Source organism: Mus musculus, chromosome 8, assembly GCF_000001635.26.
Source record: "Mus musculus strain C57BL/6J chromosome 8, GRCm38.p6 C57BL/6J".
Classification (NCBI taxonomy): Eukaryota; Metazoa; Chordata; class Mammalia; order Rodentia; family Muridae; genus Mus; species Mus musculus.
This window is the reverse complement of record NC_000074.6, coordinates 88,674,575-88,700,867: the sequence shown is the minus strand read 5'-3', so window position 1 is coordinate 88,700,867 and position 26,293 is coordinate 88,674,575. Positions and strand designations below refer to the sequence as shown.

At 46.9% G+C, this 26,293-nt stretch overlaps 2 protein-coding genes across 25 annotated transcripts in view; both read right to left on the bottom strand.

The window, feature by feature from the left end:
- Cyld (CYLD lysine 63 deubiquitinase) overlaps positions 1-3,990 on the bottom strand; it is a 55,069-nt gene extending 51,079 nt beyond the window's left edge. For 4 of the 21 annotated variants that reach the window (NM_001128171.2, NM_001276279.1, NM_001128170.2 and 1 more), the window contains exon 1: positions 3,769-3,840. The gene's annotated coding sequence lies outside the window, so the exon portion shown is untranslated. Of the gene's footprint in view, positions 1-3,342; positions 3,868-3,949 lie in introns of those variants that run through there. The other 17 variants (XM_006531414.2, XM_030243812.1, XM_017312989.2 and 14 more) reach the window with 13 other exon arrangements.
- An 8,403-nt stretch (positions 3,991-12,393) lies between these two features.
- The window catches only part of Nod2 (nucleotide-binding oligomerization domain containing 2), a 41,160-nt gene continuing 27,260 nt past the window's right edge, over positions 12,394-26,293 (bottom strand). For 2 of the 4 annotated variants that reach the window (XM_011248390.2, XM_006531028.3), the window contains exons 8-13: positions 25,879-25,962; positions 25,338-25,421; positions 19,171-19,254; positions 16,339-16,422; positions 13,573-14,238; positions 12,396-13,308 (exon numbers count right to left, since the gene is read on the bottom strand). In XM_011248390.2, the coding sequence (XP_011246692.1) occupies positions 14,166-14,238; positions 16,339-16,422; positions 19,171-19,254; positions 25,338-25,421; positions 25,879-25,962 (409 nt within the window). In that variant the 3' untranslated portion in view covers positions 12,396-13,308; positions 13,573-14,165. Of the gene's footprint in view, positions 13,309-13,572; positions 14,239-16,338; positions 16,423-19,170; positions 19,255-25,337; positions 25,422-25,878; positions 25,963-26,293 lie in introns of those variants that run through there. The other 2 variants (NM_145857.2, XM_006531029.4) reach the window with 2 other exon arrangements.

The window sequence follows — 26,293 nt, the reverse complement described above, 5'->3', positions numbered from 1 at the left end:
AAAAGATAGTACACAGTTTTAAGAATTATATAACTGCTTGGTTTGTAAAAAGGTCTATGGCAATAAACAGAACTTTTCAAGAATATTTTTTAAATGAACTAGACAAAGAATGATGAATGCAACTTGTTGCACAAGTGAACCTGAGTTTATATTCAGTAATAGAATAGGTACAACAGACAACTAAAATAGTCAAAACAAACATTATAAAATATTTTTTAAAGTATTATCCAAAGAGAAAGAGACGTGTGAACCTTCCCGCTTTTAAAAGGAATATATCAAGAATAAGATTCAGGGGGTTGGAGAGATGGTTCAGCAGTTAAGAGCACTGACTACAATTCCAGAGGACTCAGATTCAATTCCCAGCACCCACATTGAAGCTCACAACTATCTGTAACCCCAGGATTTGACACCCTCACACAGACACACATGCAGGTAAAACACTAGTGCATATAAAAACGAGAATAAATAAAATGTATAAAAAGAAAAAAGTATGTTTGAAACACATTAAAATTAATTTCCTTTATTACAAATAATAAAATAGAATAGAGAACTTTGTCTCTTTCTACACACATACCTGATGAAAAACCAAATGATCATTTATCATCTCAAAACATCAGCATCACAACAGAAATATCCTAACCATCTTTTCTCTTCCTGTAGTAATGAATATAATACCAACATTCTCACTCCTCTGGGATCTGCACAGTAGTTAAATAAAGCCTTAGAACCCCAAGCAATAAGAACTGTCTCAAGACTCTACAAAGAGAAACATCAAAATCACATCGTGAGCTTTTTCCAGATCACGTTCAATATTCTGATACAGTCAGTAGACCCTGAAAACTACACACTTTAAGGGCTGATGTCTGCTTTCCACCCATTCAGCTTCCGCTTTAAGTGCAGGTCATGACTGCTATTAGACAACAAGTTCACAGTAATGAGGAGAGAGAGAGTATGAAGGGGGAGATTTTCAACTATACTCTCGAGTTACTTGGCAAATGGAATCATTGTGAAGGTGAATATATCAGGAACAACTCATCTAAACATTGTCCCATGTCTGACTGGGTAACAGTAATTGTGTATATTTTGATTAATTACTGAAATACTGAAAGAAGAGTATCAAAGAGCTGGACCACAACAATGTAGCCTCAAACTGTTCAGCATGACACAAAGATGAAAGGAGGCCTTTCTTGGGGACACTGGAGACGAGGGAACAAAAAAGAATCTATCTGCTTATGAGCAAGTTGTCGGCCTGAATGCTGAGTAAAGGAGGGTTCCATTATGTTAAGATAAAAATTATTAAACTAAATGAGGGTTAAAAAAATAAATGTTGAACAATTTCCAGTGAATGAAATGATAAGATGAACAGGATGCAAGTCCTACAACAAATATTAATGATCAGAATTACCAGGTTTTAAGAATCACAATATGAATGGTCACCAGCTACATAAAAGCGATAATGTAATTTTTCTAGACTAAAACATCTGGATGCTCAAGTGATCAAGATGTACCATCCCCAAGACACTCACAAAGACAGGTGTAATTCAATCACATCTGGCTCTTCTGAGGTAGCCTCCTTGTTCTAAAACACCACAGAAAGCTTTCTAAATCACAATAGAAATTACAATACTAAATACTGCTCAAATCACAAATGGTAAAGAGGTAAGCAGGCTGGCATGGATATGCAAGAAAAGAGCCACATCTTCTCCAAATGCTTTCAGTCAGTTAGAATGACTAACTTAAGAAAAAACAACTCTTACTAAAAGAACAAGTCATTACATGCCTAAACAGTAAATAGAAATACAGAGATTTCAAGACCAGAATAATTTGTGACACGAGGATACAGTCACAAAACCAAGTGGGACTTAAAAGGTTTATTTAATAAAAAAGTCTGGAAAAAAAAAAAAAGTCTGGCTCTTGCATCTGCAGTCACATCAGGAAGACAGGAACAATGCTGTCTCTTGTGAGTTAAACCTAACCACTGGGCTCTAAAAATGTGACTTCCCCACTCCTTGTCTTTCCAGGGACTAGACCAGAAAACTTGATTAGCTTAGATTGTAATGGTGGAAGCCAAAATGCTATTTCCTTGTCCTATTTAAGTGACCAGAAGTTTCTACTATGTTAAAAATAAGAGTCAAGAAATAGAGAAACATGATGTTTGCCTAAAATATCATTAATTCTCTGGGGAAAAAAATCACAATCAATTTTATACTATGCTACTATCCATATAAGTAGAAACAAGTAAGGTGAAATGTCACAATTATGAAACCAGGTTGTTTGGAGCTTCATTTGAAACTAAAAATGTAAGATGACAGTATAAACACCAGGAGCAAAACACTAAGTATAGATTGATGGGCAGGATAATTACTGCTCTTTCTTCATGTATTAAAGACTTCCTTAAATCACTTAACCACAGTTTAGGTATCTTCTGTTTAATATGTCATTTTTACATAACAAGTTCCTGGTCTTATCAGCTCATCTCAAAAGTTTCCAGTCCAAACAAGGCTTTTTTTTTTTTTTTTAAAGAATACCTTAAAATTTTGCAGCAGAACATTAGAGAATGTTCTGGGTACTGTCAACATTCAAATTACATGAACTTCACTAAGAATTTCCAGCAAATCACTTTCCTTCAATACTGTTCTAGTGCAAATCCACCCACTACCCAGCGGGGAGCAGCAGGCTAAATTCTTGGGGCCATTCAACCTACTTGAGGTATGAGGGGGTGTGCAAGAGACTGATGTTTGAATGCACGCCCTCTTGATGCCTGCATTCTTCTCTGGAGCCAATGATTACAAAAATGAGCAATCTTATTAGGAATCCCTGATTAGCCCCAACACAGACACACACAGACACACACACACACACACACACACACACCACAGCAAGGTATGAATGAATGCTCCTCTAAGGAGACAACTTTCCAGGGAAAATCAAAAAGAGGAAGGTGGCGGGGATAGTGGGGGTTGGGAGATTGCAAGGCTTGGTGGCTAGAGGATGACAAACCCCTAAAACATGCAAATGCCAAGGGGTGGAATAGAAAAAGATGCCAAGGACATGAATAACCTGGCAGCTGACCCAGATGAACTCAGTTCCAGACCATGATCATTCGCGACTTGGCGGTCTCCTCCAAGGCTGACCATAATAATAAAAGGAAAAACAAGGTACCTGTCTCAACAGGATGCACCTTCCAACTACACAACTGTGCAAAACCATCCTCTCTCCTCCCCCCTCCCTCCAGACCAGAGAAACTGAAAGAAAAAGCAGAACACGCCATTAGCGAGGCCAGACTGCTCTTCCGGGAGCGGAGCCACCAACACCCCACAAAACAGCACAGACGTGAGGTACCATAACCCGAGATTCTCCCTGCCTCCTGCAGCCGTTGGGAGCCAGGCAGGGTCCCGGCCTCAGTTTCCCCATCTGTCCACGACGGCGGGCCAGAGAGAAAGACGGAGTCCTGCACTGCTCCTACCCAAGCCCTGTGGTGCAGGAGTCCCGCGAGTCGGGAGCCCTCGGGCAGGCTGGAGGTGACAACCGCGGTTGACGTCAGAAGCTCGTCGGCCCGGGGCAGCTAACGGGCGGGCGCTGAGGCCCGACGGTCGCCTCCGCGCTTCAGGGCGCCTGAGGCAGAGCAGGAACACTGGGGACCTAGCGTCAGCCGCGCGGCCGCGCACACTCACCCGCCTCGGCCGCCGCTCAGCGCCGCAGCCCCGGGCTTCAGAACCAGCGTCCCGGGCCGGCCGGGCGCCCCACACCCACCACCCCAGTATTTACCTCAGGCGCGCGGGCCCCCGCGCAGCCGAACCTGCTACCTGGGCCCGCCCCCACCTGCCCCGCCTCCGAACTGCCCGCGGGGAGGGAGGAGCGGAGGCGGAGAGGGTAGATGCCGCGCTAGCCAATCGTATTCAGAGATCCGACCCTGCGTGCGCTCTGATTGGGTTTTCTTGTAACAGACCTTCCTCCAATGGCTGCTGGCAGGGTGCTGGCTGAAGGGACTTTCCGCTCGGTCAAGCTCGGTGGAGGCAAAGGGAAAGCGAAGGGGCGGGGCAGAGGAGAAAGGGTGGGGGCGAGGAGCGATGGCTGATTGGGCGAAAGGCCGCCAGTGTCATGTCACCATTGGCTGAAACCACGCCTGGGCGGGGCGCTGTGCTCTTAGCTCCACCCTCCTTGCGCGGGTCTTGTCTCTTGGCTTAGCTGTCAAAACTAGGGTGGGAAGCGATCCAGAGAAGAACTGAGAATAATTTTCAGAATTCCATTGAAAGAACAAAGCTTAGAATTACACCTAGAGTCAATGTTTTCTTTCTCAGTTTGTCAACATGTAACACGGGGAACTCCCAACCATCCTAAGCCTCAATTTCCTCGTCTGTAGAACGGAGGTGTTAGTACCACCTGTTTTACCGGATTATTGTGAAATGCTATATAGTATCTCCTAACAGTAGACTCTGTACAAACTGAAGCTCTTTCTGTCCTCAGATGGCGTCTGGGACACCTGCTGTTTTTTTAAACTTCTGTGGCCATCCTCTCCAAGGGTGGAGAGAGTCTCCTAAGGATAAAGAAAGGCTTTCCACCCTCTACCTTACCCGGGACTGCATCCCTGGCCACCAGCCAGAATTAAGGGTATAATGAAGGATCTTTCAATTAGACGGAAGGATTCTGACTCCCAAAAGTGTTCAAAATATTTAAAGAAACTCTTTTTATAATCAGCCCCAGAGCCTGGCAGCACATGACTTGCTTCACTGGATAGTTCTCTTAATTAATTCCTTCTCCTTTGACATTTTAACTACTAATTATGGGAGAAGGTGATTAATACTGAGAAGGAGGGGTGTGTGTGTGTGTGTGTGTGTGTGTGTGTGTGTGTGTGTGTGTGTGTGTGTTTAATCATGACACAAATTTCCCCAGTGAAGACTACCATGTTTCTGAAAATCCAAACAATGAAAACCACTAACACAGAAGCAGACAGACACATGGGTGATTGCTAACAGTATTAACTCACAACTCCTCTCCCTGCTGAAATCAACCATGATGAAATTGGTATCTTCTGAAAACTGAAGCCTCAACTCTTTCCTGTCTTTCACTGGTATACATATATCCTGTTCCCAATTTCCCAAGCTCTAGCCACATGATATAAATCAATAGTGACACACAGTGGCCTTAGACAACAACATTCCCCTATAGATCTGGATTCTCCCATGACACTGGCATGATTCAGAGATCCAATCTGGCTGTGTGGGAGAACATTTTGCTTGGCCCCATCCAACAAGGAAGAGGACAGAGTTGAGGAAGTAGACTTGGGAATCTTTTAGTGGGTCAAGCAGACTTATTTTCTCCAGATTGTCAGAGTCCTTCCCCCACTCTGTTTTCTCTCCTCAGATCCTTTCTCTCATGCTCATTGTCCTTAGGCTCCTGGAGATGTGATTTGCCGCTCCTGGCTGAAGCATCTTTATGTCCTTTCTGATAGTGACATCTTGTATAGTTGAATGCTCTGCTTCAGTAGGGTTTGCCACTGCACTATCAGTAACCATGTACCTCACTTATCCCCACCCCCACCCCCGCTGACACATGCTCACTGAATCAGGATAAGGGCCTGACTTCATCCAAGATCACCAGCTCATCCAAACCTTACTTGCAGGCTCTTCTTAGTCGCCATTCCAGGTCAGTCGGTACTGGCTGCCTAGAACTGAGCTGCCTAGAACGATGCTGAAGCTGTGCGTTCAGGCTCAAGAGATAAAATAGCCGCCATGGTCTGACACACAAAAATGATGTTATTGTCATACTAGATACTATTTGCAGTTCTTCATCTTTCCGGTGTCTTGTTTTATGGAAGGGAGATTAAGGTCCAGAGAGGGAAAATAGTTTCCCTCAGTTACACAGCTGTTTCTTCGCCTGAGTTTAAGTGGTATCTCTGACTAAAGTGCTTCCTAGGCCTCCACAATCTTCCCTTCAAGTAAGGCCCAGCCCAAGTGCAAACTCTACCAGCCATCTTTTCAGATGACTCCAGACCCCATTGATAACCTCTTGCTTCCCTGCCCTCAGCCTGTCCCACCCAACCTGGGCTTGGCTCCATGCAGATCAGGTTAAGTAGCTGAGCAGCTACCAGGAAACACATCTAAGTAGAGAACAGGAATGCCTGATCTGCCTTCCTGGGGAAGGGGAGAAGAGTACTGCCCCCACCCCCCACCCCCCACCCCCCGTGTTCCGTGTTCCGTGTTGACAGCTCAGTTACAGTTAGGAGAAGAACAGTCTAAGAACTCTGAGAAGGGAGAGGTGCACTCCGAAGCAGCCTGAGAAGGGCTCCTGCAAAGTAAGAGAGCAATGATGAATGTCAGCAGGGGCTGAGGGAACACCCCAAAGGGAACAGGAAGTGCACGGCATGTTGAAAGAACTGAGAAGGGGAACGCGCTGTCACCATAGCATGCTGCATCAGGGCCAGGTGGGTCCTTGTGCCTAGAGCAGCAGGAAGGGTTTTTAGCCTGGTTGTGTGATCCCAAGCTGTCTCACCTAATCCCCTTACTATATGTGTAGGACTCCCCCCACCCCCAATGCATGGCTATTGAATTGGGTGCAGCCCTCTCTAGACTGCATCCAGATAGCCTTTTAGGAGCTATTGAGTGACTCACAGTGGGTACTGAAGGAAACATTTCTTAGTGGTGCTGGCATGCCCCTGTCATAGACCCTGTTTGTTCTGAACCTCCCAGGGGGGCTACCCCAGGCCTCACCAAGTCCTGTGTTTATTTTATATTTTTCTGCTTACTCCACATCTGTACTTAACACAATCCAAAGTGGACATCTGGTGTCCCTGCCCCACTGCCTCTCCTTCCCCCCACCCCCGCACCTCCCCCCAGTGAATGGTGACTTCCAGTCACACATTCAGCTTCTATGGTTCTTGCTGTGTTCCCACCAATCCGTGGCCCTGAGTCACAAAAGCTATGTAGACCAGATATCCCGGCAGGTGAGGATAGGGTACCATCGCTTTCTCCACAGAAGCCTTCCATGGTGTCTTGATCGTGGGTGAGGAGCACCCTCTGAGTCCCCTCTGTCACCGAGGTACTTGCCTCTGGAGAAGGGACTCCTGGTACACCTGATCATTCCATCTGGACGCTTTCACTCTGACCACCAGAAAGCTCTTTTCAATGAGATAAAAAGCATAGCTTTAATCATCTTGAAGCTAGCCCAGATGAGCCACCGCTCTCCGCTTTGAGTGGTTATCAGTATTATTCTCAATGATGAGTGATTTCTGTGGCCTAGCCTAAAGCACAGAGGAAAAAGGCTTAGTGCTCCTCTCCGACACATTAGTGCCACATCTGGAACCCATCTGGGGCAGTGCACACACGGTCTCATGTCCAGTGCAGCCACCCTCCTTTGTGAAGGAGGCTATAGTGGAACCTGCTTTGGTTTCTGCTCCCATTAAAAAAAAAAAAAAAAAAAAAAAAAAAAAAAGCATTTGCTGCTCTTTCAGAAGACCCAGGTTCAATTCCTACTGGGTCACAACCACCTGTGACTCCAGTTTTAGGGGTGTCTGACGCCTTCTTCTGAACTCTGAGGGTGCCAGATATGCAGGACTGCCCACATATACATGCAGGCAACAGGCTGGGTGAGCTCTTCACTTAGTTATTAAAAACTGGGTGCCTATTATGTACTGTGTGCCCTGTGGGGCTCTCAAGCAGCGGCTATTCCAGGGAGAGTATGTCAGCCTTCTGTTGCTGTGACAGAATACAGGAGAAAATTAACTTGTAAGCAAGAAGCGTCGCTGTTGGCTCAGGAGCTTCATGGGTGCTTTGATCTGGTGCTTTGAGGCGTGGTATCAAACTATTATAGGATGGCAGTTGCTTCCCTTGTGGAAGTCAAGAAGCAAAAGAGACACGAAGAACCCCAAATGACCAGAAGACCTCCTATTAGGCTCCAGCCCTTAAAGGCTCCACCACATCTCAGTAAACCACAGATTGGCAATTAGGTCTTTAAAACACGAGACTTGGAGGGATAGTCAAGATCTAAACTCTCTATCAAGAAGAAAGAGGCAACTGCACCCAAAGAGTCCACACTGAGAAGACCCTGAGACAGGCGGGGGTGAGGGTTGGAGGGGAGGGGCATATTGTTCAAGGAAAGATTTCCTCAAGGAGGTGATTATAAAATCCCCAAGGAAATAGGCACAAATACACCACGGAGAATAGTGGCACCATAGGAATAATCAGACAGCTGTGTGTGTCTGGAAGCAGCAAAGAAGACCTCAGCAGAGGAATACTGTAGGGAATATGGTGTTCCGTGACAAAGAGAACCCTAGAAGGAGACCTTGACTTTACTCTGCCCTAGATGGGAAGTCACAGAGGACTTAGAGCAGAGGGGTGGCCAATGTTGGCATGGCAGTACACATCCGAGCAAGGAGGAAGTCTGTGGCAGGAAGATCGCATTCAAAGCCAGCCTGGGAATCACGGGAAAATGTTTAAAAAAAAAAAATCAAGGAGAAAAAAAGCTTGGGAAGAGACAAAGGATGGAAAGTCATTCTGTCATTTTGAATGGATAACTGACAGAGGAGAGATTGGCTAGTGGGCCATTGGAGAGCATACTTATAGACTGCGGTTAAATTTAGAGCCAAAACAACAGGTATCTCAGGGGAGCACAGCTAAAGAGCTCGCTAGCTCCGGGTTGCCAGTCTACACGGAGGTAGTCTGTTTGGATGTAACTCTCAAACAGGAAATTGCTCAGCTCAGTCCCCCCACCCCACCCCCATCCAGGATGATCTGTTCACACTATCTGAAATCCGAGGCTGAACATCTCTCACCCATGAACGTGGCAGAGCTTAGCCCATCACACTGGGCTAACTGAGTGGGAGGAGATGCACCAGCAATACATTACATTAAAACTCTGGTCTAGATGCAGCCCAGTTCAGACACGGTTCCTTCACTCAGGTTCCTTTCTCTCTCTCTCTCTCTCTCTCTCTCTCTCTCTCTCTCTCTCTCTCTCTCTCTCTCTCTCTCTCTCTCTTTTCTTTTTCTTGGTTTCTTGGTTTCTTTTCTTTTCAGTAGTGGAGACTCAGCCCTGGCCTCCTGCACACAGGCTAGGCAACTGCTTCTCCACCTAGCTACACCCCCAGCCTTTTGATCACGTTTCTATGCCGCATATTCATTTCAGTATCTTGTTTCCTGACAGTGGAGGAGGCTGAAGCAGGGGTGAGGGGAAATACTCAAGAGCCCTTTTCTCCCAGTCATGATGACTGTAACTGAACTCTGAAGAATTTCCTAAACTAAAATCTAGACAAGTCTCCTGCTCTGGTACCTTTTGTTTCGCACACAAGAATTAGGGACTTTTGGTCACATGGGAAGCCAGCTAGTGCCAGGCTAAGCCAACAGCTGTAAAGCCACGTGCTTCTCCAGTAACCTCTCAGCCAAAGAAAAGTAAGACTAAGAACTCAAGTTCACTGGTTATCTGCTCAGGCCCAAGAGTCCTTTCAGTGCTGCCCACTGGCCTTCTGAAAGTCTGGAAAGTTCTTCATCACTGAACTCCAGTAATTTCCTACCAAAGTCTGAGTACCATCCTTGTCTGGGTCCTTGTACTCTCCATCTCTCTTCCTGTTCTCTCTCTCTCCTCTCTCTCTCTCTCTCCATCCCCCTGTTCTCTGTCACCCCTCTCTCCATCTCTCTCTCTCCAATTCTCTCCCTGTTCTCTCTCCCTTTTTCTCTCTCCATCTCTCTCCCTGTTCTCTCTCTCTCTCTCTCTCTCTCTCTCTCTCTCTCTCTCTCTCTCTCTCTCTCTCTCCCCATTTCTCTCGCTCCTTCCCTCCTTCCATCTCTCTCCCGTTTGATATGAAGTCTCACATAGCTCAGGTTGACCTCAACTCAATATGTAGCCTAAGAGGACCCTAGTTGTTCTTTCCCTGTACCTCCCAAGTGCTGATTACTAGTGTGCACCCCCACACTTGGCTTTGGCCTCTTATTTCTTCCCAACCTCTCCCTAGATGATGCCATTTGTTTCTAAGAACTCGTTTTGGTGCTGAGGACACCCACCCAATTCTCTCTGGCCTCGCCCTCTCCAGGCTTCTGGCTCATTACAAAAAAATGCTTCTCTTAGGCATAGGAAACTTGACTGCCCAAAACAGAAGTCTCTTCCTACTGAGCTTATGGTACTTGCTACCCCAGCCCTCATGTGCTCAGGACTAAACTCTGTAATTCTAGACAATTCCCTTCCCCTGGGCCCTCCCTATCTACCCATCAACCCTTGGGCATCTGCCTCTGGAGAATCTCTGAGGTCTATTCCCCTAGCTCTACCTCTTCCATACCCAGCCTGCTCTAGCTCCTCAGTTGCCTTCCCACTTCCTCCTCTTGTCCCTACCCTTATGGATTTGGGTCACAACTCCACCCGAGAATGAAGTTCTTTGTTAAAGAAAAGTTAGATCATATCTCCCCTGCTTAGAACATTCCAATAGCTTGGCCTTATTTTACTTATTTAGATTTTTAGATAGATAGATAGATAGATAGATAGATAGATAGATAGATAGATAGATAGATAGATAGATAGATAGATACTCACCACATAGCCTAGGCTAGATTCAACTGCTAAATCTTCCCATGAGCTTTGTGAGTGCTGGGATTACAGGCAATACTTACCTCTATTCCAAAGTCAAGACCAAAGCCTTGATCACAGCCATGAAAATCCAGCCTACCGATCTTTGCAAACCCACCTATTGATACCCTCTCCCTGACTCAGAGCAAGCAGAGCGTGTTCATTCCCTACAGTTGCAGCAGACCACCACAAATACCTCGCCCAAAAATGACATAAATCACCGCAAAACCTGAAAGCTCTACTTGGGCTGGGCTCCCTCCCAGGCTCTGAGGGGGAATCTAGCTTCCTGTCATTCCCAGCTTTCAGACCTAAAGTCATGAGGTCTTTAACCCTTTTATGGCCTTCACGGCCAGAGGCATGACATCTGCTTCAGCTGTCCCTCTCCCATAAGGACACACAAATGTGACCGTGTGTAGGGCCAACCAGATAATTCATGGTCACCATCACCCCCATTTCCTGAAAACCTACAAAGTCCTTTCTTCTAGGTAAGGTTCTAGGGACTAGAAGTTGATGCTTTGGGGGACTATTACTCAACCTGATGCACATTCAAGACCTTTGCTCCTGGAGTTTATGCCGCTGGCTCCGTGGCTCCTCCCTTTCTCACTGCCCAGTCACTGGTAGCCTACCTGGTCAGCACCTTCCCATGAAGACCCAGCTTTCTTAGTTCATGGGAAGAACGCTCCTTGGACCTGGTGTTTGTTTATTTCTAAGTAACACAGCTTTCCTTTGAGAAAGTAATGCGTGCCTGAGACGAGCAACATACAAGGAGGAGATGTTTATCTATGGTCACAGATGAAGAGGTTTCTATCTGTAGTCTCTCGGCCTTGTTGTTGTGGTCCTGTGGCCGTGAAGCATGTCAGAGCAGAAATGTGGTAATGCAATCTGTTCCCCTCGAGAAGCAAGAGAGATCAACAAGGTTCAGAGGTCCTGATAGTCCTTGAAGGGCGTGACCCCCAAGTGGCCTCCCTTCCTTCAGGCTCTACTTCCTTGGCTTTACTTCCAACCAGCCAGGCCCCAAGCCAACAGCACATGAGCCTCTGAGGAATGTTTGAATCCTAGCTACAATTTTCTTCCTCGAATCTTAATAGAAAAGTATTATGTTATCCACATGCTTTCAATAGACATGTTTTCTGCCTATCCGTCCCCTCTGTCCTTATGCTGGTGCTCTGAGGACAAGGACAATGGCCGTCTGTTCTGACATTACTAGTTGATAAATTATTACTAAAGATGAGCTTACCATCCAACACAGTGCTGTGCAATCGGCATTCTATCCTCTCCTTAGAGAAAGTGATCTTATCCCTCTTCCCCCATCATCTGAACCAACCACTTTCCAGGCAGGGCAGAGCCCCAGGAACACAGAGAGCCCATGGAGATACCTCACACAAACACCCAGGGAGATGGCCCAGCATTTAGCAAGCCAGACACACCAAAGAACCTGTACGGAAGCAGGGAGCAACTGTGGCCAGCAGCCACCTGTGTGCATGGGCATAGCAAGACTAAGTCTTGTGTCTGTGAGGCCAGCACAAGGAGGCTGCTGGCAGAGGCAAGCCACATACCTGCCTTCTTCCTGTTAAAAGACATCTACTCACTTCGACAGCCACCAGGAGAGAACTAAGGAACTAAGGAAGGCCCACACTTCACCATGGGTTAGACTCTGCTAAGTTGAAGCCAAATGTGTTTGGACTGTCAGCTATTTCTAAGAATTGCTTTTTGGCATTAGGCAATATATTATCCGGTATAAAACAACATTGTCCCCCCCCCCCCTTGTGGTACTTTAAAAGTTTGACAAGTTTGGGGGATATTTTTAACTGTTTCATCACAATGAACAGAGCTTCAGTAACTCAATAGCTTTCACCTCTGTGATTATTTATAGCCGGAAGTTCATGATCGCATTTTCTATAAAAGCACCAACTTAAAATAAAACAGTGCCATTTATAAATATTAACCCGCTTTCACGCTAAATAAAATGGAGGTAGTAAAACTTGTACAATTTAAAAATTACAAAGGTGACATTTTGAAAAACCACAGAAAGACCTTGCTCAGAAAGAAGGGCTTGGTTTTGTCCCCTGCAAGCCTCCAAGCCCCAACTCCATGTCCTAAAGCATTGTCATAAATAAAATGGAGCTGTCTTTCAGGAATATGTTTCAGAAGTCTGTTGTCAGAGTTCAGTTCATAGGCACCGACTCCGGGCCTGGTGGGGTCGTTTGAAATTCTGGCCCAGATTAATTCTAAAGAGCTGCAGTTGAGGGAGGAACTGATTCCAAAGGCTCAAACTATAGAGTAATTGATGTTACTGGAAACCAAAGGCCATGTGTGATCCCAGCTGGAGTGTGGTCACATTTTTTCTTATAAATCTAGAACATCCTGGGGGCAAAGGACTGTTGTTTGTGTTAAGAAAGGAGAGCGGGGTATTATGTTGGTTGTCGAAGTTGAGTCCTGTTGGGCCTCAGGCAGGACAAGTGGAGGTATCAGAGTGGGATGGCCTTAGAGAGTGAGTCCAGACACGGCCAGAGCTGCTTCCTGAATACTCCTCTTCAAAAAGGAGGAGGAAGGCGTCTTGTATGTGGATCCACAGCAACAGGCGTTCAGTTAACATCCATGCTTTCCACTGAACCCTTCAGAATCCTGGCCATTCAGAGGCCAGCAACATAGTATCAGGGGAATCTGCTTGACCAGCCAGAGGCCAGCAACATAGTAATGGGGGCGGGGGTGGGGGTGGGGGTGGGGGTGGCCTGCTTGAGCTCATCCAGTGCTTGGAGTCTAGAAAAGAAAAAGAGAATAAAAGCATGTTCCTTGCCAGCATTCTCCTGAAGAACAGACCCAATGGGGGCAGAGGGAGGGAGGAAAGGAGGGCGGGAGGGAGGGAGGGAGGGAGAGAGGGAGGGAGGGAGGGAGGGAGGGAGGGAGGGAGGGAGGGAGGGAGGGAGGGAGGGAGGGAGGGAGGGAGAGAGGGAGGGAGGGAGGGAGGGAGGGAGGGAGGGAGGGAGGGAGGGAGGAGAAAGGGAACTTCTTGGATTCACTTACACCATCCAGATAGAGTAGTCCAACAGTGGAGAGGCAGAGAACCTTCTCAGCTGGAGAAGCTCGACACCTCACGTTCCATCAAGCTCCAGGCCTGAAAACTCCCTAAAACATCACTGGTGATGGGTCCATGTTGAATGGCCAAAGACGCTGGAGTCTGCTGTTCAAACATGAGGGCAGCAGCCACAGCTGTCCTCACTCAGAAGAAATGCTCACATATGCAAGCATACCCTGTCTTCCTCCTCCTCCATCTTCCTCCCACGGGGCAACCAGAGAGGATTGTGTCACCCACATGCAGTGAGGGCCTTTCCCCTTCCAGTCACTAATTCTGCACGGTGATCCTCTTTAGAGGCAGAAACGCGGTCCTCTCGGCTCATGAGTCTCTTAAGTCAGTGCAGTTAACAACCAAGACCAACCATCACGACTCCTCGGGAAAAGTCAATTCCAGACGGCAATGGGGTGACTTTCTCTGCTAACAGAAGGTGACTATACTGCATCCAGAAAAGCAAACCAGCCCTGCGCAGCAGAGGGATTCTGCCTGATGTTACTCAGCCTCCAGAGTCCAGGCCCCTACAGTCCACTCACAAACGGAGACATCACAACAAGAGTCTGGCGTCCCTGGAGCTCAGTGTTTGGATTTCCTCCAAAGAGAATGTGTTCCCTCGAAGCCTGCAGGGATGAAAGGAAGTGGGGTCTGAGTGGAGAGGGAGGTGTGAGTGAAGGCTTGCAAGGAAAGTAGCCATCTTAAAACCTATGCCTGGCGGGGGGTGGGGGATGGGAGCTAATGCTCAGTCCCCACCTCAGACTCAGCAGATAGAAGGGGGTTAGGTTTTGAGGATTCTGTTTTTTACCATCAGCCACCCAGGGTTGTTCCCAACCAGCCCAAAGAATGAGCAAGGCTCCATGACTGGCCTTAGTCCATAACACTGGGCCAGGCCAGCTACAGACTCCCCAAGGCCAGCTATTGCTCTTCAGGCAATAATCACATCTGTTAGGAATGACGTGGGTTAAGTCTGTGCCCACCCAGCTTCATCAAGAGTCAGCAAGGCACATTAGAGCCCTTAGGTGTCAGCCTGAGGCTGCTCTACTCCTTGAAGATGGAAGGGGACATATCTTGGGGCTATGCAATTATTTTTTTAAAAAACCAAAACAAAATAAAACAGCAGCAATACAAACAAGACAAAAGCTGTCTTAGATGCTAGGCTACTGGACCTCACCAGCAATGGGACTGCAGTCACACAGGAAGCAGACTGTCTCCAGCTCAAGTGGTTTCAGAAGCTTTGGCTTCAATTTTACTCTCTGAGATCTGTTTGTGGTTGTATGAAACACAAGCTCAAACGGAACCCAGTCTAGGTAATAGGCCTTGTGGGTCTGCAGCCAGCTCTAAGAGTCTGCCCACCTAAGAAGGGCCACCGGTTCCTTTCCTCTGCTTAAATGTCTGACTCTGGGAACGGGGCTCCAAGCCAGGCATGGCGGTGCACACCTGCAATCCCAGCACTTGGGAGGTAGAAGCAGAAGAATTAGGAGTTTATCCTTGGCTACACAGTGAGTTTGAAGCCAGTCTGGGCCATATGAGGTTCTATCTTGAGGTGGTGGGGTAGGGGTGGGAGCAGGCAAGCAGGGGACAGAGAAAATAGGATCCCAGAGTTGACAGAAACTTTTGAGAAAATACTGAAGAACATGCTTGTCTTGTTTTGAGACAGGAGCTTGCCCAGACTCTAGCCTCCTGAGTACTAGGATCACAGGCTCGTACCATTATACCTGATCTGAAATGCAGAACCTTACAGTGGTAGCTTTCACTCAGGATGTGTTAAGCCAGAGCATCCTGCTCTGCTTTCTGCACGAGGACCAAGGAGCCTAGATCAGGTTGACTCTGGATGCCTTCTTCAAACACGTGAAGGGCTGTCTTTGGCTTTTAATTCTATGGATGTGGCCTTACCATACTGCAGTCCCCACCTCCCCTGTGTAACCTCCAGAATTTAGAAGTGCTAAGGGTCTCACATAGCGCCCCCAATAGATGAGAGCAACTATTGTGGCCAGAAGGCTGGGGTGGAGCTCTTGTTTTAATTGTCTAACTAAACCACTATACATTTTTTTTTCAAGACAGGGTTTCTCTGTGTAGCCTCGGCTGTCCTGGAACTCACTTTGAAGACCTTGAACTCAGAAATCCGCCTGCCTCTGCCTCCCAAGTGCTGGGATTAAAGGCGTGCTCCACCATACCCGGCAACTAAACCACTATTCTTTACTTTGAACACCAAAGTTTCAGAATAAATACTCCTGGTTTTATACTTTTATACTTTCCTTTCTCTCTTCTTCTTCTTCTTCTTCTTCTTCTTCTTCTTCTTCTTCTTCTTCTTCTTCTTCTTCTTCTTCTTCTTCTTCTTCTTCTTCCTTCTCTCCCTCTCCCTCTCTCTCTCTCTCTCTCTCTCCCTCTCTCTCTCCCTCCCTCCCTCCCTCTCTCTGTTTTTCAGTTCTCAGCCTGTAACCTAGGCTGACCTAGAACACACATTCCTCCTGTCTCAGCCCCATGAGCACTGGGATCAGCTATACACCACCACACCCAATACTACTATTTGAAGCAGAACTGGCCCTACTGGGAGATACAGATTTCCTTCACAGCCAGAGATGTAAGCCTACTGTGTGCAGAATACCAAATGTTGGTCAAAACTGATCTTCAAAATTCCACCATTCCTCCCTCCCCTCATCTCATATCACAGATCTAAAAGCCAAGGCTTGGAGAGGCACAGAAGTTCCCCCCAGGGCCCTTACCAAACCTCCAGAATGGCACTGTTCCTGCTGAGGGCCTGCAGGAGGGCTTCTGCACCCCGGTAGGTGATGCCATTGTTGGACAGTCTGCAAGAGACGTAGACAAGATGAGTTACTACAAGGCTTAGTTTTCCACTGAGCCCACCCAGTTCCAGGATGCCTGCTGCTCCAGCCCTGTGAGATGACCCATGAGAGTCAATGCTTCTGTAAAGAGAGCCCTTCTTCCACTAGACACACACTGGGAAGGGAGGAAGGGCTGAGGAGCCACAGCTCATTGCCAGGCTTCTACGGGTTCAAGTCCAACTCCTACCATTTGCTGTTCAATCTTCAGCAAATTTGTCTGACTAAGGAAGGACCTGCCTCACAGAGAGTAAGACATGAAGAGAAAATGACACAGCAAGAGCTCTTGGCTCAGCACCTCACTGACCGGAAGTAACTCATAAACAGCGATGTTCGGGGACATAGGTCAGAGACAGAGGCTGGGACAGGAGCTGATCCACAATGGAAACTTTTACTCCTTGCCTTGTAAGAACTACTGCCCCATCTGCCTTCATCCCCAACACTGGCCTGTTGCACATCTCCCATTAAGGCCAGGATGAGAACGCCACCAATAGGTGTCGAGCTTTTCCTGTGTGCCAGCTCCCTACCTTCTAAACGTCAGTGCATGGCCAGAATCCATGAGGAGGCCAGTTACTACCCCTTTATACTTGAGGCAACTAAGGCATCTGTCCAAGGAGAGAGGCTGTCTGCCTGTGAAGCCTGGACTCCAACCAACACTTGGCAGAGAAGACACTGGAAAAAGAAAGAGTTGGGAGAGCATCCTCTCACTCTCTCTCTCTCTCTCTCTCTCCCTCTCTCTCTCTCTGTGTGTGTGTATGTGTGTGTCCATCCTGTTTCCCTCCCTTTAACACCTCACATGGAAAAGAGATATAAATAATATAAATAATATACATGTATAGATATAGATAGTATGAGGAAATCGGTATGGGGTAATTATTACTACTCAGGATGCTGAATAATCAGTCTGGCAACAGGTGACACAGAACACTCCCCACCTCCACCACTGCCTGGCCTCCTTTCAGATCAAGTGAGGCAAAGTGTGGCAAAGAGGAAGGGCAAACCTGCCACATCCACACCCAACCAGTGATGTCCCGAGGGTCCCCAAGTGCTCCAACAGCACTTGCTGCTTCACGCATGCATGGTATGCTTCCCAGTGTAATAGGAGCCTTCCCAGTTTTAATTCAAACACCACCTTCTTATAGAGGCCTTGTCCGAATGACAACAACCACACACACACACACACATGTCGAGCGCGCCCCCAACTCGCCAGCAAGAACGACGCTGCTACAGGATCCTTCTGCACACGTTTATTCAGTCCTATTTCTTCTTGTTTATATCTCTCCTTTGTTTATATCTCCCAATAATAACAATCCTCTCTCGAATAATAATCCTCTCTCTAACCCGGGCCTCTCACTCTTTTATACTCTCAGTTCCCATCCACGCACAGCAGGCCACGCCACCTCACCAGGCACGCAGCTTCAGCTAATCAGGGCAGCAGGGGCAAATCTCCACCAAATTGGATTCACCTGAATCCTGGTACACCTGCGCATCACTCAAGATGTTTGTGTCTTATATGAGGAAGTCAGGTGCAAGTCATATGACTTAGCTGCAGTCTCTGGCGCCTTTGGGACTGCCGCCACACCTGCTCCCCACACACACACACACACACACACACACACACACACACACCCATGGTTCCACATCCTCCTCCCAACTAAAAATGAGCCTTTTGTTTGCCATCTGTCTCCAGCATTAGAATACGAGAGATGGGAGAATGTGAGCCCGCTCTGTCCTAGCCACCTGATCTAAGAATTGTGGTAGGAACACTTTCTATTGAATGCATACAGGAGTGTGCCAATATTTTTCCAATCAATGTCTGAACACACACATAAGCAAACACCAGCACAGAACACACCAGGAGACACTATTGGACATGGCCATCCAAATAGCCCATCTGCCTGAGCCTCAGTGGCTCTTGGGGGAAGAAGATCACCTGTAAGACAGATGGCAGATACACTTATCAGCCTTCCCATCCGTGCTCCAACTTGCATTTCCAATTCCGGGAGTTGCTTGCTGAGACCTGCCACTCTCTGGAGCAGCAGTTCTCAACCCTTGTGATGCTGCAACCCTTTCAGACCATTCCTCATGTTGTGGTGACCTCCAACCATGAAAGTGTTTTCCTTGCTACCTCCGAACTGAAATTCTCCTGCTGTTATAAGTCTTAACGTAAACATCTGTGCTTTCTGATGGTCTCAGGCAAGCCCTGTGAAAGGGTTGTTAGAACCCCCAAAAGGGTTGCAACTGCCAGGTTGAGAACCACTGCTCTAGATTCTTGGAGCAAGCTAAGCCATGTGAGAGTAAGCTGGAGGGTCAGGAGAACTGACAGCCCCATAGACACACCTCTTGCAAAAAGGTGTTTACTTGAGAAGTATCCAGCAGCTCCACTCTTGGAGTGGATATGTGTCGAGCTTGTTCTGTCAACTCCCGAAGGCTCCAGTTGCAGGAGTTCTAATCTCCTGAGTGATAACTGACCCAAGATCCACCTTCCACAGGCGCCAGCCCTTTCTGCCACACCAAACCTAGTTCTTGCAATGTTTCCCAGAGCCACCCAGATACCAGGTAAGCAATAGATACTGGTATCCTCATTGCCCAGTCCAAAGCAAGCTTTCCCTACCAGACACCTCAGTGAGGTTTCCAGAGCTAGCCAGAGCTTGATCTCAGACCCTAAAATCCCTCCCCACACTGGGCATTATTGTACCATCACAGGGTACTTACTTCAAGAATTTCAAAGTTGAATTTCTCTTGAGTCCTTCTGCGAGAGAATATACCCCTTCGTCACAGATATGGTTTTCCTCTAGGCTGCCAAGAACAGAGAAGAGGTCCTTAGGGCATTGACTGTGGAGGAGGATGTCAAAATGGGTTGACCTCCTCTTTTTAAAAAAAAAATCCCAACATGCATAAAAATAAGAGTAGACAAGAGTGGTGAGGGGTCTCAGTCCCAGGACAGCCGTGCAAAGGTGGTCCATGCTTCCACTGTATAAAAATCCCCATTGTGAACAGCTATAAATACTCTTGCTGTCCTAGATTATGAATGTCTCATTTTTTCCTAGCTCAACACGAAACTTCTTTTTGGCGTGAGAAGCTATGTACTTCATGAAGGAGATGGTATTTCCTGCTTTCCATTGCAACCAAAATTGGCCAAGTGACACACGGCAGTCATGGGTACACAAGGAAAGCTGACAGATGGGAGCTTCCAGGAACGCTTTGGAAAGGGAGGTGCTCTGCTGGTCTCTTGCTCTTATACCATGCAGAGACCGAATCCTGAAAAAATGCAAAAGTAATTGCTGCAGATGGAGCAGCTACCTTGATCATGAGACGAAGACATACACTAAGCATGATGGGACAGGAAGAGATGGAGACGGGCGAGGCCCTGGTAACCTGCTGTCGACATCATTCCAGCTCTAAATTGCCTACCTCCAGACATTCCAGACACAAGAAAATCAACCTTTGCTGGCCTAAGCCTCACAGATGGAAAAAAAAAAAAAAAAAGCCTCCTGGCTTTCTATTATGCGTTCAAATTAACTTACACCAAAGCTAGCCTGAGTTTGTCTCCATACTTTTGAGTTCCTTGCAGCAAACTGTAACTTAATATAGCATGCAAATGAAGAGCAATCTAACAAGAATATATTCTTGCAGCAAGTAGCTAGGTTTCAGACAATCACAACACCCACACTTCAGCAGGTCACAGGCTGGCAACTCATACCACATCCAAATGAGGCAAATGGAGAGCCATTGCCAACTAGTTATTTCCTTTTCCTGTGGGTAAATACTGCTCCCATCATTGCTGGGTGGAGCTACCTAAACCCCTCCTAGTTCCTAGTACCAATCTGTGGATCAGTCTTTGCGCCTATTAACTCTGCTAAATCTACTTTGTCTAAAGTTCCTTTATGCCTAGCTATTCAATACCCATGTCCCTTTCTCCCCTATTTTAATAATAATAATTTTAAAAACACCTTGTTCTGTTGTGGGAAGCCATACACTTAGAACAAACAAACATGGCATTTCCTACTCTCTGCTATAGCCAGGGCTGGACAAGCAAGCAATCATCCTTAGAAGCAATGCCTCCCAATGAGGTGCTTCTCTATCAAGAAGAGATGGGAGAATTCCCAATCAGCATATAATGAATGCTGCTTCCTTAGATCCAAGGCCTCTCCAATTATGAAACAGTTCCCTCTGAGATTGAAACATTATCTGCAGGGAGACTCCTTAAGCAAGAAGGTAAACAATTCAAAATCACTTCAGGAAGTCCCTGAAACAGACTAGATTCACTAGGCCCCTGCCACCATAAACAAAATCTGGGCCTCTGTCCCAGCAGAGTAAAGAAGACTCTCAGATATGCCCAACTACAAAGAAGGTTCTGAAACCAGACCAGTTGCCTGGAGGAAACAGAAAACAACCCAGCTGCCTAGAACAGGTTTAGACCAACTCAGTCACTTGGAAAGGGCATGATTCAACCCATTAAACTCCCTGCAAACTGCAGTGTGCTCTAGGTTTCAAGCTTTGCGAGTTGTCACCCAGGCTGGGATGGGCATTGGTGATACAGCTGTCTTTGGGTCATTTCTGCTTCTGTAAGTAACCCCTCACCCACATTCCTACAAGTAACCCCAATAAAACTCAGGGTTCACCAGTGGTGAAATCCATACTTTAGTCTGTTGTGGGCTCCCTATCAGGGGCGAGTAGACTTGTACATTACGTCTCACCAGGAGAAGTTGTGTCACACACCATAACTGACACCTGAACAGGGACACGACAGAACCACAGATGAGTTGGGGAGGAGCAAATGCAAGGTCCTAGCTCTAGGTAGCAAGATGTGCAACTGAGGCTGTCGCTAAGAAGCCTGAGAGGGGCTGGGGTATGCACATCTAGTAGAATTATCCTTTCCTGCACAGTATGTCTTTGTACCATGGCAGCGTTTGCATGGTTCTTGCTGTGTTACCCACAACTAGGGAGCAACTAAGGCTGCGCCCTCACAATTAGGAGTGTCTACGGGAAGAATCCCAGGATGACAGTCTTCATCTATGTGGTATGGGGTGGCATGTCTGCTTGCTGAGTGGGGTCCACCGCGTGAATATGGAAGTCCCCTGAAAACAGTGAAAGGTTTAGAGGAACTTTGCAGTCTTTGAGGCAAGCATACAAGAGTCAAGGCGGTTGGCAAGCAGCAGCAGGGATTGCCTGGCCTCTGCTGTGTGTGGTTAGCAATGCATTGAAAACTGAGATGGCTGCCAATCAGGAGCTTGGCTGTGTAAATCAGAGACTTGTTTGTGGAAAGGAGCAATTACAATTAAAAAAGGAGATGTGACTGGCGTCCTCCATGTTGGCCTCTGATTTGATGATTTAATTGGATAAACAAGAGGTTAAGAAAACAGTAAAAGTGATTTAAAAAAAAAAAAAGATACCCTCTAAGTCCAACCTTCAGTTAAAAAAAAAAAAAGAAAAGAAAAAGAAAAAATTGAAAAAAATCTATAATCCAACAAACAGATGGGGATGGAGGAGATTAACAACAGTCCAGTGCAAAAACTACCATGATCAGAAAACATTCAATACTTGCACTGACGTAATTAGGGAAGGTTTTAAATAATGCAAGAGCCTGTCTGAGCCTGGCTTGTGCGGCCATGGGACATGGGAATGAACAGGATCCATCAGTCTTCTGTGGAGGCAGAAACGCTGAGCAATTTAATTTCCCATCCCTCCTTAAAACAAGGGCTACATAACCCAAGACATTATGAGGGAAGTCCGTCCCCAAGGAGAATGGCTTATTAAAGCCGTAAGGACAATTTGTTATCAGCGTCTGAAGTCCCCATAAACATCAGGAACTGGATGACCACAGAGGAGGAAAGGAGCAAATATTACTAGGGGAACTAGGAATACAAGTGGCTGTGTTTGAACCCCAGTTCACTGGGTCAGATAGAACTGTGTTCACAGAGAAATTAAAGAGAAGGTTGATGCAGCAAGGACCTGATTGATGGCTGTTACGGAGCTTTAACAGCTTTGCGGAGCCCATTGGTGAGGCAAGGTCTTTATAAATAGGAAAGGCTTTGGCAGATCTCTGTGACTTAGACTAGCATGCAAGAAGCATTTGTAAGGTGGGAGAACAACCAAAAGGAGAATGAATAAATGTGCCTGTGAATATAAAGAAGCCGCAGGCATCCAGGGGACTCTTGGCAGATTTTCCCACCCCATCTTGCCTATGCTGTCCATCCTCTGTATGACTTGATAAAGCCTGTTATGTGCGATGGGGACAAAAAGGCTCACGAGGGCTTTAAGCAGGCTAAGATCCTTGTAAGACAAGCTAAATAGCTATGTGCCCCACTACTTCAAATGTCCCTTCCTGTTAGAAATCACCAAGAGCCCAAAAGGTTATAGCTGGTGACAATGGCAAAAACAGCCTGACAAATGGTTCTCATAGGGTTTGGGTGCTGGCCATAAAAAAGAAGCAAAAGCTATGTGCCCAACACCAGCAACTGCAAGAGGTAAAATCTCTAACAGTTCCACCTCTGTGAATGAAAAACACTTAACCTGCTGAAGGGCTGGATTGAATGTCTCCTGAGCAAGGGACTTTCTGGTGTGGCACAAAATCAAATTCTACAGCGGTGACATACATACGTGACATATGTACTTAAAACAGTGAAATGTGGTGTCTACAAGCCCTAGTGCCAGTGCCATACAGGCTGTCCTAGGACCTGGGTCCTTTAAAGCAACTGAGCATCACCCAGTAAATAAACCAGCAGCTAAGTAATTTAAATCCAAAGGGTACCCTACATAACTTAGAAGAAAGGAAGGAAGTGGGGGGGAGAGGGGAGGGGAGAGAAAGGAGAGGGGAGGGGAGGGAGAGGGGAGAGGAGAAGACTCCCAGAGGCTATAATGTTATTGAATGAAAATCCTAGTGCCAGAGATGGGCTATCTCCCTATGAGTTGTTGGCCAGGAAAACCTCTGAGGCTCCTTAAATAAAAACATATTGTTAGTGTTGATTGTTGCCAGAAGCAGACAGTACGACTCTATTGCTGAAGACACCACGTGTGCATGCTTGACAGAACGTGGAGAAATTAAGCTGGAACTGAACTGAAAACCCCCACCCTGCTGGCTGGCTTTCATGGTGCCAAGAGGGCATTACAGGCTTGACGGTGGAGGACTGTCACCAACATTCCTGCTTGGCTAACAATCCTGCCTGCTGAAATGCCAACATGCTAGGCAAGATGTGCCTGCTTGTGCAGTAGTGACTCGGCTGTCACGGGTAACACCAAAAGCCTTCCGATTGGATTTTAGGCCCATTCTGCAAAAGGGAGTTCATGTCTGGTGCTGTACGTCAGGATGGTCCAGGAGGTCATCATAGGTTTTCTAGGTAGATGTGATATGCATGTCCAACTGCCCTCTAAACCAGTGTGTTACACCTACACACCACTGTTGTTGTCACCCTCCACTCATATCCACTGGGGATGCTCCAAAGAACAAGTGACTGTTCTGTGGCATGGTGGCCTGTTTCTTAGCTATAGGTGGCCATATATAGTGACCTCCTCCAAGGCTCAAAGAGGGACAAAAAGAAGGTAAAAGTCAAAAACAAGAGTGCTCTGCAACATTCTTCCAAGATTAAAACATTCCATCCTACAGGAAAGCTCTTTAAAGTAAACAACTCAAATAGCTCCAGGAAGTCCCTAAAACTGACCAGGTTTACCAACTCCTCTCCTCCATCACCCCCATTCCCACCCAGAGTAAACAACAAAAGCCGGGAGTCCCTCTCACATAAGACAGGCTGCATAGGAGACTCACACCAGTCTAGCTGCCTGGAAGAGGTTTAGACCAACCGAGGCACCCGGAAAGGACACTTTTCAACCTCTTGAGCTGCCTGCAGGCTGTGCAGTGTGCGCAGATGAGCTGCCACCATGCTGGGGTGCGTTTTGGTGATGCAGCTGTCTTTGAGTCATTTCTGTTCCTGTAAGTAAGCCCTCATCCATATTTCTATAAGTAACCTCAATAAAATGGATGGTTTTCCAAGTTGGAGTTCAGTGGCATCCATCCTGGGCTCCTATCTGGAGTGAGTAGACATGTGGTTTACATCTCGCCAGGTGTCACATAACACCTCCACACTGTGTCTGTGGCGATCCTTTGCATGTCTGTGCTTGGCTGTTTCCTGGAGAAATCACTCAGCATTTGTTTTCTCTCGCTACTCTATCTGGAACTGCAAAGGTACCCCTGGAGGTGGAGACACTGGCAGCGTTTACAGGGGGGATAGGGTCTGCTTCAGGTGTCATGTGAGCACTTGGTGGCTCGTTCAGTGATCCCAAACTCCACTCACAAGCATCTGATGTGATCTTTGACTTCTGAGGTAGCCTTTGACTCTAACAGCCAATGTTTTAAAGAACTGAAACTCATTTGGAAATACTAAACTTCACAAGCACTAGTACTCATGGTACTACTGCTACAGTTGTTGGCGGCTGCTGTAGTAGCAGTAACCTCACCGCTACAATGGCTTTGCATTTATGGAACACGTACACATATGGCAGGGTCTATACTAAGCACATACACACATGGCAGGCTCTATATTAAGCTCTCTAACAGCACTACCTTCCTTAATTCTTAAAAATTCTTTCTGGAGCTGGGAGCATTCTGGATTTCAGTTCTCAGGGTAGAAAGCTATAATCTGGGGATTACTTTAATCTGCCTGTGTGATTCCAGAGTTTGTGGTCTTCACCATTACGGCATGTGCAGGCAATAGATGAACCAGCAAGCCAACATATCCACGTAGATAAAAAGAATTAGCAGTGAAGCACCAGGGTCTGCAGGCGCACGACTCAAAGCCAAAATCGGCTGATGACTCAGTCATCCAGCCTTGTGTTACCCACACAGCCTTCCATGGACGAGGCTAGGCAAACCCCCCATAACTCACCAGAGTTCCTCTAGTGACTTGTTCTTCTCCAGCATCAGTGCTAGGGCTTCGGCACCCATGCTGCCAATGTTGTTTCCTACCAGGCTAGACAGAATTGTGGAATAAAAACGAATCAGAATAGAGGCAGACTTCAGAGACTGGTCAACTGACCTATGAAGGGCGAGTGACGGACAAGCAAATGAAGGGTGTCCTCCATCTTAGACATAATTGATTACAGCGCCTCCTGAAGGCCAGGAGCAGCCTCCAAACCCTCCCCAACTGGCCAGCCATTCTCAATGGATTAGAACAAGTCCTTATCTGGTAGGTTCAGCTCACAGCCAACCATTTACTAACAGGGACTCATGACCCTAAAAGGAGGGAAAGTCACCTCCAAATTCACCGCCAAACCCTCAAGTTTCCTGATCCCAAACGCATAGGTCTTTCATCCTTATTTTACTCCCTAATACAATGGAGTGCATACACAAAGTTCAATGAACTTCAAAACCACCCCAACCCCCTCGGTCCCCCATGACAATGACATGGCACACATCTTGCAACTTACCTGAGCCACTTTAGGTTCTGGTGGTCGGCTACAACTTCAGCCAGGGCTTGGGTGCCCTTATCACCCACGCTGTTGCCCCAGAACCTAAGATGTTAATAGGGTGTGTTTTAGGCATGTACGTGTTCATGTGCTTTCATAACGCCACTCCGCCCCAGGGAGGTCTCAGGGGTCCCAGCAACGTGGACCTACCACACCATTTTGGTAAAATGACCAAGCTCTGCTCAGAGTTTTCAGTGACCTTAAAGTCTTTAGCAAAGGTGTGTGGACCCACCCCTTGGCGAGGGGGAATCCACCTCAGGGATCACACAGGGGTGTGATTTGTTTTCCTTCCTGACATTTAGTCAAGATTTGCTTCTTGGTAGCTATCATCTCTTACAAGTCTCTAACTATCCTCAGGGACTACCCAGAATGATGC